This window comes from Spermophilus citellus (genome assembly GCF_964194105.1).
Source record: "Spermophilus citellus genome assembly, chromosome: 8".
Lineage (NCBI taxonomy): Eukaryota > Metazoa > Chordata > Mammalia > Rodentia > Sciuridae > Spermophilus > Spermophilus citellus.
Genome location: NC_138189.1, coordinates 28,541,539 through 28,556,637, shown reverse-complemented (window position 1 = coordinate 28,556,637; position 15,099 = coordinate 28,541,539). Strand labels below are relative to the sequence as shown.

Genomic DNA, 15,099 nt, shown 5'->3' with positions numbered 1-15,099 from the left:
TTGTTAATTTATACTTACTATGCATCCCAGTGGATAAGCTCCTTGGCACTTACTCAAAATACAGCATAACGTATGTCCATAAAATGACTCCACAAATATTCAAGTCAACTAAACTTAATAATAATTCACTGGAAACATGCTAAATGTTCTTCAGTGGGTGAATATATGAACAGAGTGTGTGGTATATTCACTCATGGAAAACTAATTAGAATTTTAAAATTATGTGTATTAACATGACGGAATCTTAAAAAAACATTGTGCTAAGTAAAAGAAACCAGATGCAAAATAGTGATATTACATATCCTTTTTATATAGAAGTCTAAAACTGATAAATTAAGATGTATTAACAGAAAACACGAGTTTTGGCCTGAAATTGTGGGTAGAAGGCATTCGCTGCAAAGAGTTGTGGGGAAATTTTGTGAGCCATCCAAATGTTTTGTATATCGATTATAGTAATAGTCACACAGGAGTAAACTTTCATGAAAATATATTCAGCTATATAATTAAAATGAGTGAATATTCTAATAATCACTTGTCAGAGCAATAAAACAATTCATCATTTTCTATAAAAAGCAAAACTTCCTCTGACAATTATTGTGTTTTGCTTTGAGAGCTTGCTTAGGAACTATAAAGAAAAGTACACACTGGACATTTCCACAATCATCTTCCTTGGATCTGTCCATTACATTTTCAGTGCGTCTAAGATGCTTACCAACGTAGAATGTATGCTGTCCCTTCTTCAAAAGAGCAATAGATCCCTGTTATGAATGGCTCCAAGAGATCATCTTCTAGTTTTTTCAGTTATATGACTTTGTGATAAGTTGTTTAGGAAACCCTGTTTTGTGAATCTCCCTGTGATAAGAAGACTGAGAAAAAAAGATTGATACCAGATTTCTACTTCTAGAATGAGCATTTTGGAGAACTGAAAACCAGGACTTTAAATTATAGACATCTCAGGTAAAGGATAATACACTGGATTCCACTGGGTGGGATAGAAAACCTACCTACTTAGCTGCTTTACTCTTCCTTACTAGCCCTTTGGTCTTAAGCAGATTCTTTCTGGCCCTTAGTTCCTAGTCATAAATGAAGCGGTAAGGATATTTCCAATTCTCTGGCTCAAAAATCCAATGAAAAACTAAGATGGCATACACACACACACAAATGCACACACATATATAAATAGATGTATATGTATGTGCCTCTTTATGTATGAAAGGAAAATATGAGCTTTCTACCCAGAAACTGTTTACCATTTCAGTAAATATATACTTGCAATTATGTCTTTTTTGTTCATTGTACTAAATATATATATTGATAGATATATCCTAAATCACTTAATGTTTTCCTAGTTGTTGGGATTTAAGTGTATTTCCATTTTTTTAAGTGCTCTGGTAAATGTGGCTCTTGATGTGCATATGTGCATGTGCTTGGAAGAGGGACACAAGCAGATGTTGAGCAAAAGTGTATCTTCCTTTCAGGAATGTACTTACAGTAGTGTTCTAAGGTTGGAGTTATGTGTCAGCAGTTATGTATACATATATTAGCTTACTTGATACATATCTCCACAACTCTGCAGAATATCTACTAAACGTATAAAATTCTGTTTTCATCTTATTATACTCTTCTTTAGCGATAAGCCTTACTTTTTTTTAATCTTTCATAAATTGCTTATAACATGTTGCTGTTTTCTTATTCATATCTTTGATTGTTAGCCAGGTTTGCATTTATTGGCCACTGGCACTTCTGTGGATTATCTTTTCATTGCTGATGTCCATTATGTTGAGGACTGAGCACTTTTATTTTTTCATAAATACTTAGAATATTATCTTTTTTCAGTTATAGTTTCAGTTATTCGTTATTTACTTTTCTGTTTTATTTAAAGTGTTCTTTATGAGTAAATTTGTTTTTATGCAGTCAAATTTATTGGTCCTATTATTTGTGAAGAGACTTCTCAAATATGATTTTTGACACATTGTGGTTACTATGTTGCAATTTTGAGAGAATTGCTTTTATTAGTTCTGGGGCTTGGTTTCTAGATCTTATTGAACTGTCTTCATTCGTTATAACAAATAACAGTCCTTATATGACTTTGAAATACACTTTGACATTTGTACTCAGGACATTGACAATTAGTATAACTTATTTCCATATAGAGTTCATCAAAATAACTTCAGAATTTCAAGATGTAAATTAATATTTCCTTGGCATTCTTACCTAGAAATGTGAACTGGCTAGTTGATAACACTTGAAATCACAAAGTTGGTCAGGATTTGTGTTGTCAATGTGTTGTGATATTATTGGATGTGCATAGAGTTTAGCTAAGCATCAAAGGAACATCGTCATGGTGATGCTGCTCAGTGTCAGACATCTGCCCCAGATGGTGTATTTTAGGATACACTCTTTTGACAGGTTGACTCAGGAGTTAACTTGTCATGGCTCCTTCCGCCCCTCACTGGTTCACAAGAAGACAGCTAACCTTGTCATCTCAGGATTTCTTTGGACTAGAAAGAAAATTTGACGTTTGAAATGTTCTCAGTGACAGAATTATACCGATATTGTAGGAGGGCTGTTGCATTTTGATTTTCTTTCACAGCTTGCTTGAATACTTACCCAGTGTAGTATTATATAAGCAAACAGTCTCAAAGATTTCATGTCTCATTTAGAGCTTAATTATCAGGTTAAGAAAAATCTATGGAAATAAAATGAGGAAAAAAAATAAGTCTTCCTTTGTACCTAAACTCCTAAAAATTAGCCAGACAAAGTTGGAACAAAGTATATATAATATAGGGATTTAATATTTCTCAGGGAAATTACTTGAATGTCATTTAGACAAATATAGCTACTGAAAGAATGTTTTCAAGCTTAAGATGATGTAAGATAAATGAAAAGGCTAAAACATGTCAGAAGTATTAGAATAAGTGTCAGAATTCTTCAAAACACAATTACAGAATCTGTAGTTTAGGGTTGCTGTGGTCATGTGGAAAATAAAAATAGGTAAAAATGTCAAAAAGCAAGGGATGAGGATTATAGGCACAAGTATAGCAATTGTAGCAATTTTAGATGGTGTTAGAAATGATAGGAGCATTGCAAGAGGGAAAAATAAAGAATGAAAAGACTTTTTTTTTTTTCATTTTAAAATTACAGCTAGTCTTGTTATTCAGAATGTCAAAGACTACCCTGCTCTTCTCTATTCCCTCTGCAGAAGTCCCAGATCTCATGCAGCTCATACTTTGGAGAAGTATTTGAATCAGCTACTATTTTTAATTCATAGTTTAATTAAATGTTATACTGGACAAAGGAATTTAAAACTATCATGCATCTGCTAAATGTCAGGCTCTGTGCATTGACTAGGAAACTGAAGTACTCTCCTTGCTCTTCTGTGTAAAGTTTGCTGTCTAGCAGCTGAAACAGACAGACACAACAGAAGGTAGATTAGAAGGCAAAGCGACCATTGGAGGATAGAGAAGGGAAGCCTGTGGCACTGTAGGCACAGGGAGGAGAGCAGGGATCTACTGTCTGGGAATTCCACTTAGAGCACGCCTTGGGGGATAAGTGTTGGAATAGCCAGCCAAAGAGCAGGACATGTTTGCTGTCTTCACAGGTGCAATTTTTAATTTTTTTTTCAGTGTGTTTTTCACATAAAGGAAGGACAGATAAGGTTAGAGGGAAGATATAGGGAGATCAGGACGGCCTTTGAACATTGAAAATGCCAGAGCTGTAGAAGGATGCTAATCCCAAAGTGATGTCATTAGCTGTGCATTTTAGAAAGATCACTCTGGCAGTAGTGATGAGTAAAGATTAGGAAGATGGAAAATTGGGAAAGAAATTCTGTTATGGGCTTTAGTGAGCTCAAGGAGCATCATGAAAATCTAAAATATTATAATATTGGAAAGAAGAGACAGGGTGAATATTTTGGGGACTGTAGTCAACAGAATTTTGTGACTGAATTTATGTGGATGTGACTGAATTTATGTGAATGTGACTGAGGGATGAGACAGTTAATTACTCTTAAATGTCTGATGAGATAAGTGGAGAACTGTAGTGCCAGGAGCACTTTCGTAGGGGCAGAGAGAAAGGTTTAACAAGATTTTTGAAACATTAAGGTGAGATATTAAAAAATAAGTATTTATTAGTATTATGCTTATTATTTAGTCACTAACATCTGTTGTGTGCTGTGCTAGGTACAGGTATTATCCTCATTTCACCTGATGAAACTGAGGCACAAATCGTATGATAACTTGTCTAAGGTTAACAAGGAAGTATGTGACAGAGTTAAAATTGGTTTGGAAATGATGATTGCAGTTTCACTTTTTTTTTTTCCTTTTTCCTTTTTTCCTTTTGAAACAGTGAGAGTTGGGATACAGCCCAGTGCTTGGTGCTTGGGAGGCCATGCTCTACCATTGAGCTGCATTCCCCACCCAGCTCCCATAATAAACCACTCCCATGGTCTCACTTCTCAGCAAGATCTGATGTGTGATAGAGTTACAGCCTGGAGAGAGGAATTTGGAGCCACTGATCTGCATAGGGGAGATGAAACTACTGGCCGGAATGACCAGTGTCCCTGGAGATTCTGGGGAATCTGAGATCACACACAACCTTGTTATTTAGAAAGAGGAAGGGAGCTTGACGCCAAGAAGTGATGAGAAAGATGGGAATTCCAGAAAGGGTTTTGCCATAAAAGCCAACAGAGTATTATCATTTTTTAAGAAATGAAACAGTCAAAAATATCAATATATTTAAAAAGAAAAGAGGGGCTGGGATTATCGCTCAGCGGTAGAGCGCTCGCCTAGCACGGGCAGGACTGGGTTCGATCCTCAGCACCACATAAAAATAAAGGCATTGTGTTGTGTCCATCTACACCTAAAAAAAATATTTAAAAAAGAAGAGAGAGGCAGAAATATGTATATTAAAAGTCACTTGTGATATTTGCCATTTAGTCACTAACAGAAACATTCAGAAACAGAATAAAAGAGTTGGGGTAACAAAAGAGGTGAGACCTTAAATTGGGAGAATTTCCTCTATTCAATGAATAGAGGTGAGTCTCCAAGTAGAAGGGGGACTGAGAGGAAGCCATGGTGAGTGGGAGGTGGAAGGTAAAGGAAGGGCTTTTCTAGGCTGGGTGAGGTAGTTCTTGTTTCTGTAGATTTAGGGTTAATGTTTCTTGAGGTAAGAACTTGCTCTCCAAAAAATTTCATTTATTTATTTATTTATTTTAGTAAAGCAAAATTATAATTTGTCATGCTTTTTAAACTTTACAGAACATTATACATCCATGGGCATACCAAGTTGGATTTCACAGTCTGGCATACTGCAATTGAAAAAGCAGCAGGTACAGATGGTAATGCATTACAAGATCAGCAGCTCAGCAAAAATGACGTGCCCATTATTGTGAACAGCTGTATAGCATTTGTTACACAGTATGGTATGTATCAGAGTTTTTATTCAACTCCTGGAACTCATAGTATCACTCTTACAGTTTCTAAGTGGTGCCTCCATTGGCTGATTAATGCCCCTTACATTCCCAAGTGTGCCCCTGAAAAGCAAAAGCGTGGTCACTGCTCAGCTAGCTGCCATTTCTTCTCCCTGGTAAATACATCTGAACTATATAATACTTTTTTTTTACATTTTCTTTGTCCTTTGTACATATGAAAATGTTAAATAACATGTTGAAAGAATATAGAGTATGTAAAATAATAAAAACTATTTTTCAGTGGTTACAAGCCAAGAATAAAGCCTAGAGTAACTTAGAGTGCCTAAGCATGATTTTTAGAAATGGTAAACTATGGGAAAATATGTTAAAGAATTTGTGTTGTGTTGGCATGCATACGGAGTGTGCTTCTACAGCATTCGACTGGTTGGTCAGATGTTTATATTAAGCATGGTTATAGATATAACTGGTTTATTTGCAAGATATTTTAATGAGTAGTTAGCAAGTAAAAGCAATTTGATTTATATTTATAGGGTCCACCTTCAGTTAAAATGTATATGATATGGTGGGTATTTTAGATATGCCTTAAAACTAACCTTTATTGTCATTTATTTTCAAATTATCATGAATCTTTCAAATTCATTCTTAGTTGTGTATATTCTTCATATTCCAAAAGGTATAAGTTTCTTAACTACATTTTTTAATATAAACATATTTTCCACCTTCTAACCCATAGATAAGTACCATTTATTAGAGCTCAAGTGTGGAAAGGAGTGAAATGCTTGCTTTTAAAGATGTGTTAACCTTTCTGTTTTCCTAATATTAAAGGTGTCTTCTTATCTTAATTTAAAAACAAGACTTAATTAGTGACAGAGCTACATTAAAACATTGTGTTGACAGAAACACAGTGGTAGGAGTTAAACATTAAAGACAGTCCTCAAATGAGCAACTGACCGTATGCTGATGAGGAGCATGATATCAGAAATAACAAGAACTATAACAAAAATAATCTTCAGAAATTACATTTATGTGTACCTTTAATCTCTTCTTCTGAGTAGCATGTCATTTTAAGTATTTTACTTCAAATGTAATTCAAGTAGAGTTTTTAATGTGCAGATTCATTGTGTTTGCTTTATATAGCTACTGAAAATCTATACATGAACACACTCATGGCCTACTGATACAGAAAGTTCCTTGCAATGGTAGTGCATCTGTTTTCCTGATCAGCGTTTGTTTAAAGTGGGGGAAATATGTGGTTATCATGCATTGTACACTTGTGTTTTAGCAAGAGCATGACCTCATGGGGAGTTTTCACATATTAGTTACATAATTAATGACATATGGTCTTTCTTAAGCTGACAAGTGATTAAAATATCCTGACTCATTCTAGTATAGCCAGTTTTACATTTCTCTAGGGAAATCAGAAGTTTCTTTGCTTTTAAAACCATTTGAATTTAAAACCACTAAGCATCATAGCATTTTCCGCTAAATCTCATGCATTATAACTACTTAACACAAGGTGCATTAACTTGCACATTAAAGCAATAAAGCCAGTAAACCATTTGTTTCTGGAAGTAGAACATGGGGTAAAAGCTCAATATTAATTGCATGTATAAAAGGAAAGATTTGATGTGAATATAGAAAAACTGCCCAGTGATTGTAGGATGCAGGGAGTTTGTTCAAAGTCTTTATGTAATAATTATTTTGAACTTCTGGGCCTATTGAGTTAAAATCTAAAAACCAATTATCTGTGCTCTTCCTGTCAAGGTTTAAACTGTATCAAGTTCATGATATAGTTTTTAGGATTTTAAGTTTTTCTTAATGAAGTACAGCAGTTAGTTCTTGGGGGAAGTTGTTTTTAATTTGCATCAACAAAATTATTTTCAAATTTCTTTTTTTTAAATTCATTTTTATTTTTTTTTAATTTTTTTATTGGTTGTTCACAACATTACAAGGCTCTTGACATATCATATTTCATACATTATATTGAAGTGGGTTATGAGCCCCCAATTTTTACCCTAAATGCAGATTGCAGAATCACGTCGGTTACACATCCACAATTTTACATAATGCCCTATTAGTAACTGTTGTATTCTGATACCTTTCCTATCCTCTACTATCCCCCCTCCCCTTCCCTCCCATCTTCTCTCTCTACCCATCTACTGTAATTCATTTCTCTCCTTGTTTATTTTCCCATTCCCCACACAACCTCTTATATGTAATTTTGTATAGCAATGAGGGTCTCCTTCATTTCCATGCAATTTCCCTTTTCTCTCCCTTTCCCTCCCATCTCATGTCTCTGTTTAATGTTAATCTTTTCTTCCTGCTCTTCCTCCCTGCTCTGTTCATAGTTGCTCTCATTATATCAAAGAAGACATTTGGTATTTGTTTTTTAGGGATTGGCTAGCTTCACTAAGCATAATCTGCTCTAGTGCCATCCATTTCCCTGCAAATTCCATGATTTTGTCATTTTTTTAGTGCTATGTAATACTCCATGGTGTATAAATGCCACATTTTTTTTTTTATCCACTCATCTATTGAAGGGCATCTGGGTTGGTTCCACAGTCTAGCTATTGTGAATTGTGCTGCTATGAACATCGATGTGGCAGTATCCTTGTAGTACGCTTTTTTAAGGTCTTTAGGGAATAGTCCGAGAAGGGCAATAGCTGGGTCAAATGGTGGTTCCATTCCCAGCTTTCCCAGGAATCTCCATACTGCTTTCCAAATTGGCCGCACCAATTTGCAGTCCCACCAGCAATGTACAAGTGTACCCTTTTCTCCACATCCTCGCCAGCACTTGTTGTTGTTTAACTTCATAGTGGCTGCCAATCTTACTGGAGTGAGATGGTATCTTAGGGTGGTTTTGATTTGCATTTCTCTGACTGCTAGAGATGGTGAGCATTTTTTCATGTACTTGTTGATTGATTGTATATCCTCCTCTGAGAAGTGTCTGTTCAGGTCCTTGGCCCATTTGTTGATTGGGTGATTTGTTATCTTATTGTCTAATTTTTTGAGTTTTTTTTATACTCTGGATATTAGGGCTCTATCTGAAGTATGAGGAGTAAAAATTTGTTCCCATGATGTAGGCTCCCTATTTACCTCTCTTATTGTTTCTCTTGCTGAGAAAAAACTTTTTAGTTTAAGTAAGTCCCATTTGTTGATTCTTGTTATTAACTCTTGTGCTATGGGTGTCCTATTAAGGAATTTGGAGCCTGCCCCCACAATATGTAGATCGGAGCCAACTTTTTCTTCTATCAGACGCAGAGTCTCTGATTTGATATCAAGCTCCTTGATCCATTTTGAGTTAACTTTTGTGCATGGCGAGAGAAAGGGATTCAGTTTCATTTTGTTGCATATGGATTTCCAGTTTTCCCAACACCATTTGTTGAAGATGGTATCCTTCCTCCATTGCATGCTTTTAGCCCCTTTATCAAATATAAGGTAGTTGTAGTTTTGTGGATTGGTTTCTGTGTCCTCTATTCTGTACCATTGGTCCACCCGCCTGTTTTGGTACCAGTACCATGCTGTTTTTGTTACTATTGCTCTGTAGTATAGTTTGAAGTCTGGTATCGGTATACTGCCTGATTCACACTTCCTGCTTAGCATTGTTTTTGCTATTCTGGGTCTTTTATTTTTCCATATGAATTTCATGATTGCTTTCTCTATTTCTTTTCTTTTTTTTTTTTTTTTGGCAAACTTTTATTCCCTAGGTTTAATTAGCATTTCTGGAATAGCCTATGGGATGGTGTGTGTTGGTCATTGAGATTTCCTTCTTAGCGAAATTTTATGCTTCTTGGGGGAGTATGTCAGGAGTATGTCAGGATGGCATTGTTCTTTTCTTATTGACAGGTTTACATAGAAGAAAAAGTTGTCCATTATCTTCTAATTATATGCCATATAACTTCTCCAGTTCAATCCTTGCCTCTTAAGCTTTCTTCAGGTGTTATATATTTTTTTTTAATTATTTTATTGTTGGTTGTTCAAAACATTACATAGTTCTTAATATACCATATTTCACTGCTTTCTCTATTTCTACAAGAAATGCCGTTGGGATTTTGATTGGCATTGCATTAAACCTATAGAGAACTTTTGGTAATATCGCCATTTTGATGATGTTAGTTCTGCCTATCCATGAACAGGGTATATTTTTCCATCTTCTAAGATCTTCTTCTATTTCTCTCTTTAGGGTTCTGTAGTTTTCATTGTATAAGTCTTTCACTGCTTTTGTTAGGTTGATTCCCAAGTATTTTATTTTATTTTTTTTTGAGGATATTGTGAATGGAGTGTTTTTCCTCATTTCCATTTCAGAGGATTTGTCACTGATATACAGGAATGCCTTTGATTTATTTATTTATTTATTTTTTATATTTTATTTTTTTTTTTTAGTTCTTGGCAGACACAACATCTTTTGTTGGTATGTGGTGCTGAGGATCGAACCCGGGCCGCACACATGCCAGGCGAGCGCGCTACCACTTGAGCCACATCCCCAGCCCGCCTTTGATTTATGTGTGTTGATTTTATATCCTGCCACTTTGCTAAATTCATTTATTAGCTCTAATAGTTTCTTTGTAGACCCTTTTGGGTCTGTTAGGTATAGAATCATGTCATCTGCAAATAGTGATAATTTAAGTTCTTCTTTTCCTATTTTTATGCCTTTAATTTCTTTCGTCTAATTGCTCTGGCCAGTGTTTCGAGAACTATGTTGAACAGAAGTGGTGAGAGAGGGCATCCCTGTCTTGTTCCAGATTTTAGAGGGAATGCCTTCAATTTTCCTCCATTCAGAATGATGCTAGCCTGAGGCTTAGCATAGATTGCTTTTACAATGTTGAGGTATGTTCCTGTTATCCCTAGTTTTTCTAATGTTTTGAACATAAAGGGATGCTGTACTTTGTCGAATGCTTTTTCTGCATCTATCGAGATGATCATATGGTTCTTATCTTTAAGTCTATTGATGTGGTGAATAACATTTATTGATTTCCGTATATTGAACCAGCCTTGCATCCCAGGGATGAATCCTACTTGATCATGGTGCACAATTTTTTTGATGTGTTTTTGTATTCGATTCGCCAGAATTTTATTGAGGATTTTTGCATCTAGGTTCATTAGAGATATTGGTCTGTAGTTTTCTTTCTTTGAGGTGTCTTTGTCTGGTTTCGGAATCAGGGTGATGTTGGCCTCATAGAATGAATTTGGAAGAGCTCCCTCTTTTTCTATTTCCTGAAATAACTTGAAAAGTATTGGTATTAATTCTTCTTTAAAGGTTTTGTAAAACTCTGCTGTATACCCATCCGGTCCTGGGCTTTTCTTGATTGGTAGTCTTTTGATGGCTTCTTCAATTTCATCCATTGATTTGGTCTGTTCAAATTGTGTATATCCTCCTGACTCAGTCTGGGCAAATCATATGACTTAAGAAATTTATCGATGTCTTCACTATCTTCTATTTTATTGGAATATAGGTTTTCAAAATAATTTCTAATGGTCTTCTGTATTTCTGTAGCATCTGTTGCCAAACTTATTTAAGTACCAGCTATTAGAAACTTCCTCAGCAAAGAAGGTAGTGTCTGAGACACGTAGTCAAAATAATATTTTTGTAGAATTTACTTATTCTTGCATTAAGCAATTGCTTATTGAATGCCTACTGAGTTCTTTAGACACATATCTGCTGGACATATACAGTGAATAAGATGAAACCCTAGCAGTCTAGGAGTTTGTAGATTTAAGGATGAGAGACAGACAAGTGTGCAGACAGTGTTCAAAATTCTACAGTGGAGAGATGCAAGGACCCCTGCAGGTGTCCTTGGTATTGGATTTCACCCAGAGCAGAGATGGTAAGGGAAGGAAGTCTTCCCCTTTTTAGGGAAGTTTGCATACTTGAAGTTAAATGCGGCCAGTGCTTAGTGTGAGAAGAAGCATGTACAATATACAGAAATTTAAACCAACTCCTGTTGATTTTTACATATTCTTTAACTTTGCCCTATAGGTATCGGGAAGGCAGGGTCCAGATTTTTGAGCTTGCTGGTAATATGAACAACACCTGTTTTTAGGTCACACTGTTAGCATTGTGTAGGGCAGCACAGGGATGGGGTCAGGGAGTTGTGCAGTGAGGAATCAAGGGCACAAGATAACAGCATATGGGATGGAAAACGGGGACAGTTTTGAGAGTGAGAATATGATGAAATATCTATGGGACATAGTATTTTTCTTAATGTGATAAGCTAGAAAGAAAGGTTCTTACTTGCAAGAATGTAAGAAGGCAATACCATATACTAAGAATGAGGAATTTTTTTTTGTGTGTGTGTTTGTGTGTGTGTGTAAAATTTTGGAAATTAAAATACAGGAAAAAATATATATGTAGGTGTTGAAGTGATGAGGTTGAATGGTCTCACCTAGAGAATTTTCTGGGGGCCAAGAAGAGAAGAGAATTGAAGATGGATATCTGGAATCACCAGCAAAGACTGCACAGGCAGAATGAACACTTTCCTCAACCACAGAGGGAAGGGGAAAGGAGGAGATAAGAAATCATCATGTCATCAAAGCTGTAGGATTTAAAGAGTTTTAAGGAGGATTCCTTTGGCGTGTCCAATGTTGAAGCATTTTTCATTAGCTGAAATCAGAAATCCTTCCAGAAGAAAAGAACATTATTGACATTTTTGATGACAGTGTTACCAACAGTGGGACTAGGGACAGAAGCAACACTGTATGGTGAAAGGGTTTGCAAGCCTGAGAGATAGTAGAAGGGATAAATGTAGGAAACAGCTTAGTTTTGAAAGGAAGAAGAACAAGGACCCTGGGAAGGGGGAGGGTTTCTGTGTTTGTGCAGACAGTGTTCAAAATTCTACAGTGGAGAATTAGTACCACCTACTAATTATCACTTTTATTTATATAGGGTACCTGGTGAATCAGTAGTTTTGCAAAAGGAATGACCCAACTCTTTACTGGGAAGGGGGAGAAGGTAGAAAGAGGAAGAATCTAATGAATGGATATGGGGGTCAAAGTTTAGGAAAATGTATACTCACTTTTGTCAGAATGGAGACTAGATTGTATTCTGGGAGATAAGTAAAGATATGGCACTTAAGATAAAATTTTTTAAAAAATAATGAAAAAGATCTTAGGAAGTGTAGCACAGGGTGTGCTGATCCAAGACTTCTTGAAAGATGAAGGTGGAATAGTTTGTTTATCGGGTTTACATTTCAAATACTAAAATTAGAAGAACGAAGTCTTTCACTCTTGCATAATTTTTTATTTGTCTTCATCATCATCCCAACACAAAAATTTGTTCCATGTTTAAGATATCAGAATAGATTTTGAATGGAGACATTTTTTCATTTAACTTTTTCTTTTAATTTTAAACAAACAAAGGCTTAGGATGCAAATATATCTACCAAAAGAATGGTGATCCTTTGCGCATCAGTGAACTCCTGGAGAGTTTCAAAAAGGATGCAAGAAGCTTTAAATTGAGGGCTGGGAAACATCAGCTTGAAGATGTGACAGGCGTGTTGAAAAGCTTTCTCTCTGACATTGACGATGCACTTCTCACCAAGGAGCTCTACCCATATTGGATCTCTGCATTAGGTAATGTCTGGACTATGGAACATGATGCAGGCTTACCTTCACTGATATTTAGATTTATTTTAAATTTTTGATAATCTTAAAATTATCACATGACACATCATTCCTCTTTTATTTATTCTACCTCTTTATTGTACATAACAGTATATATTTTTTTACTTTCTTCATTTTCCCTAGATTTCAGCTAATGAAATAAAGCTTTGTTACACTGTAAGAGAACTTAAGAAATGGACCTAGAAAAGTAGATTATTTAATCATTTATTGGATCATATTAATTTCATTAAAACCTACTTTAGTATGCATTAATTGAAGACCGATCCATTTGTTGAAACATTAAAGACTTTAAATGTAAAATTATCTTTAATCTCATCTGTTTCATCTCTATTCATTTTTACATATTACAATGTTTTTTTTTCTCCATACTTGTAGTATGTTTGTACATTTGTATGTGTGATACACATATATTTTTTTTCAAATTTTTCATAGTAAACCATAAGGTCTTCTTATTTATTTTCATTTTCAAAATGATAATTTTCAGTCTTTTTTCTAGTTCTTAAAATTTAGCTTTGATTTATACCATAATTATAAATCTGTTTCTTATACAATTAATGTTTCAAGATATTTTCATAAAATGGCTTTTGAATTTGGGTAGATGATATTCCTACACTTATAAAACATCATGCTAGTGAAAATGTGTTTTCATATATCTTTTTTATGAATATATATTATTTTTAATTTTTATTTATTCTAATTTGTTGTATATGACAGCAGAATGCAGTACAATTCATTTTTTATTAATATTCATATGTCTTATAAGAAAAAGATAGATTATATTTTCAAAATAAAGGTAAGCAATTGGAAAACAAAATTCAGGAAAGAGATCAGGTCATATAAAAAATATAATGAGCTATTAAAGTAGTTCAGAATTCAGGCAATTTAATATTGTTCTTAGAAGAACAGACCATATAGCATATGAATAAGTGGTATGTCGCTGTATGATATTCTTGGCCTAAGTGCCTCAGACACAAGTGTTGAGAGTTGAGAAATAGAATTATTTATTTGAAAGTATTCAGTATACATATGTATATACACACACAAACATTATACACACAAACACACATACAGTTTGAAAATTATCTCATATTATTCCTTATAAGCTTCAGCAAGAAGAGAGTAGTATTGTTACTAACACTTCTCATAATTTAACATGTTCGGAAGGTAGTAGTTTATTTGCTTCCAAATATTTTTTAAATCAAAAGGCTTCACTGAGAATAAGAAAAGTTTTATAGTTTTGTTGGATATTAAAAAATGTAATTAGATAAACATCTCTTTAAGCCCAGCTTCCTTCTACTACTTATTTTTGTTTCAAGGTGATTTTATTATAACTATAAATTTATTTGTAATAACTATTTCATGATGACTTAGAATTTTTCTTTATTTTAAAATCATTTATCAAAAATACATAAGAAATAAGTTTTGCCAAAGTGGTCAGATAATAAAGAAGTCTTTAACACTGCCAGTCTTCTTGGAGGAGATTGTTGGTGAGGAGTAGCCAAGCGTCAAAAGGGGATGTGTTCACCTCTCACTTGCATGTGAATTCTTTGAGAATCTACTTGGTGAGTGCTTCAAATACCAGGTTGAATGACCTTTAAGTGTTTTTCTTTCAGATCCAATATAGCTCAGTCAGATATTTCTTAAGTGCCCAGTGTTTCATCTGACAAGGATAAACTATAACCCTCTGGGGACCTCACAGGAGAATGCTCGTGTCTTATGCACCCGAGACCAACAGTGCCTTGCAGTGGCATACCACTTATTCATATGATGCATGATCTGTTCTAAGAACAGTATTAAGTCACCTCAATTCTGAACTAATTTAACTGCTCATATATATTCTGCATGACCAGAAATCTTTCCCAAATTTTGTTTTCCAATTTCTTGTCTTTATTTTGAAAATATCATTTATCTCATACATGAAAATATCTTTTGCTAGCTTGACTTCTTATATGTGTAGTTATATTAATTACATTTTATTAATAAATGTAGTTTTCTCTATAATTAAAAACTGGTTAGGACAAATGTTTAGATTAATACTAATTAGGGAT

At 34.6% G+C, this 15,099-nt stretch overlaps 1 protein-coding gene across 1 annotated transcript in view; it reads left to right on the top strand.

Annotated features, from left to right (window-relative positions):
• The window catches only part of ARAP2 (ArfGAP with RhoGAP domain, ankyrin repeat and PH domain 2), a 188,698-nt gene that overhangs the window by 113,042 nt on the left and 60,557 nt on the right, over positions 1–15,099 (top strand). Inside the window, exons 20-21 of the mRNA XM_081303707.1 lie at positions 5,259–5,422; positions 12,788–13,000. Of these exons, the coding sequence (XP_081159833.1) occupies positions 5,259–5,422; positions 12,788–13,000 (377 nt within the window). The remainder of the gene's footprint in view (positions 1–5,258; positions 5,423–12,787; positions 13,001–15,099) is intronic.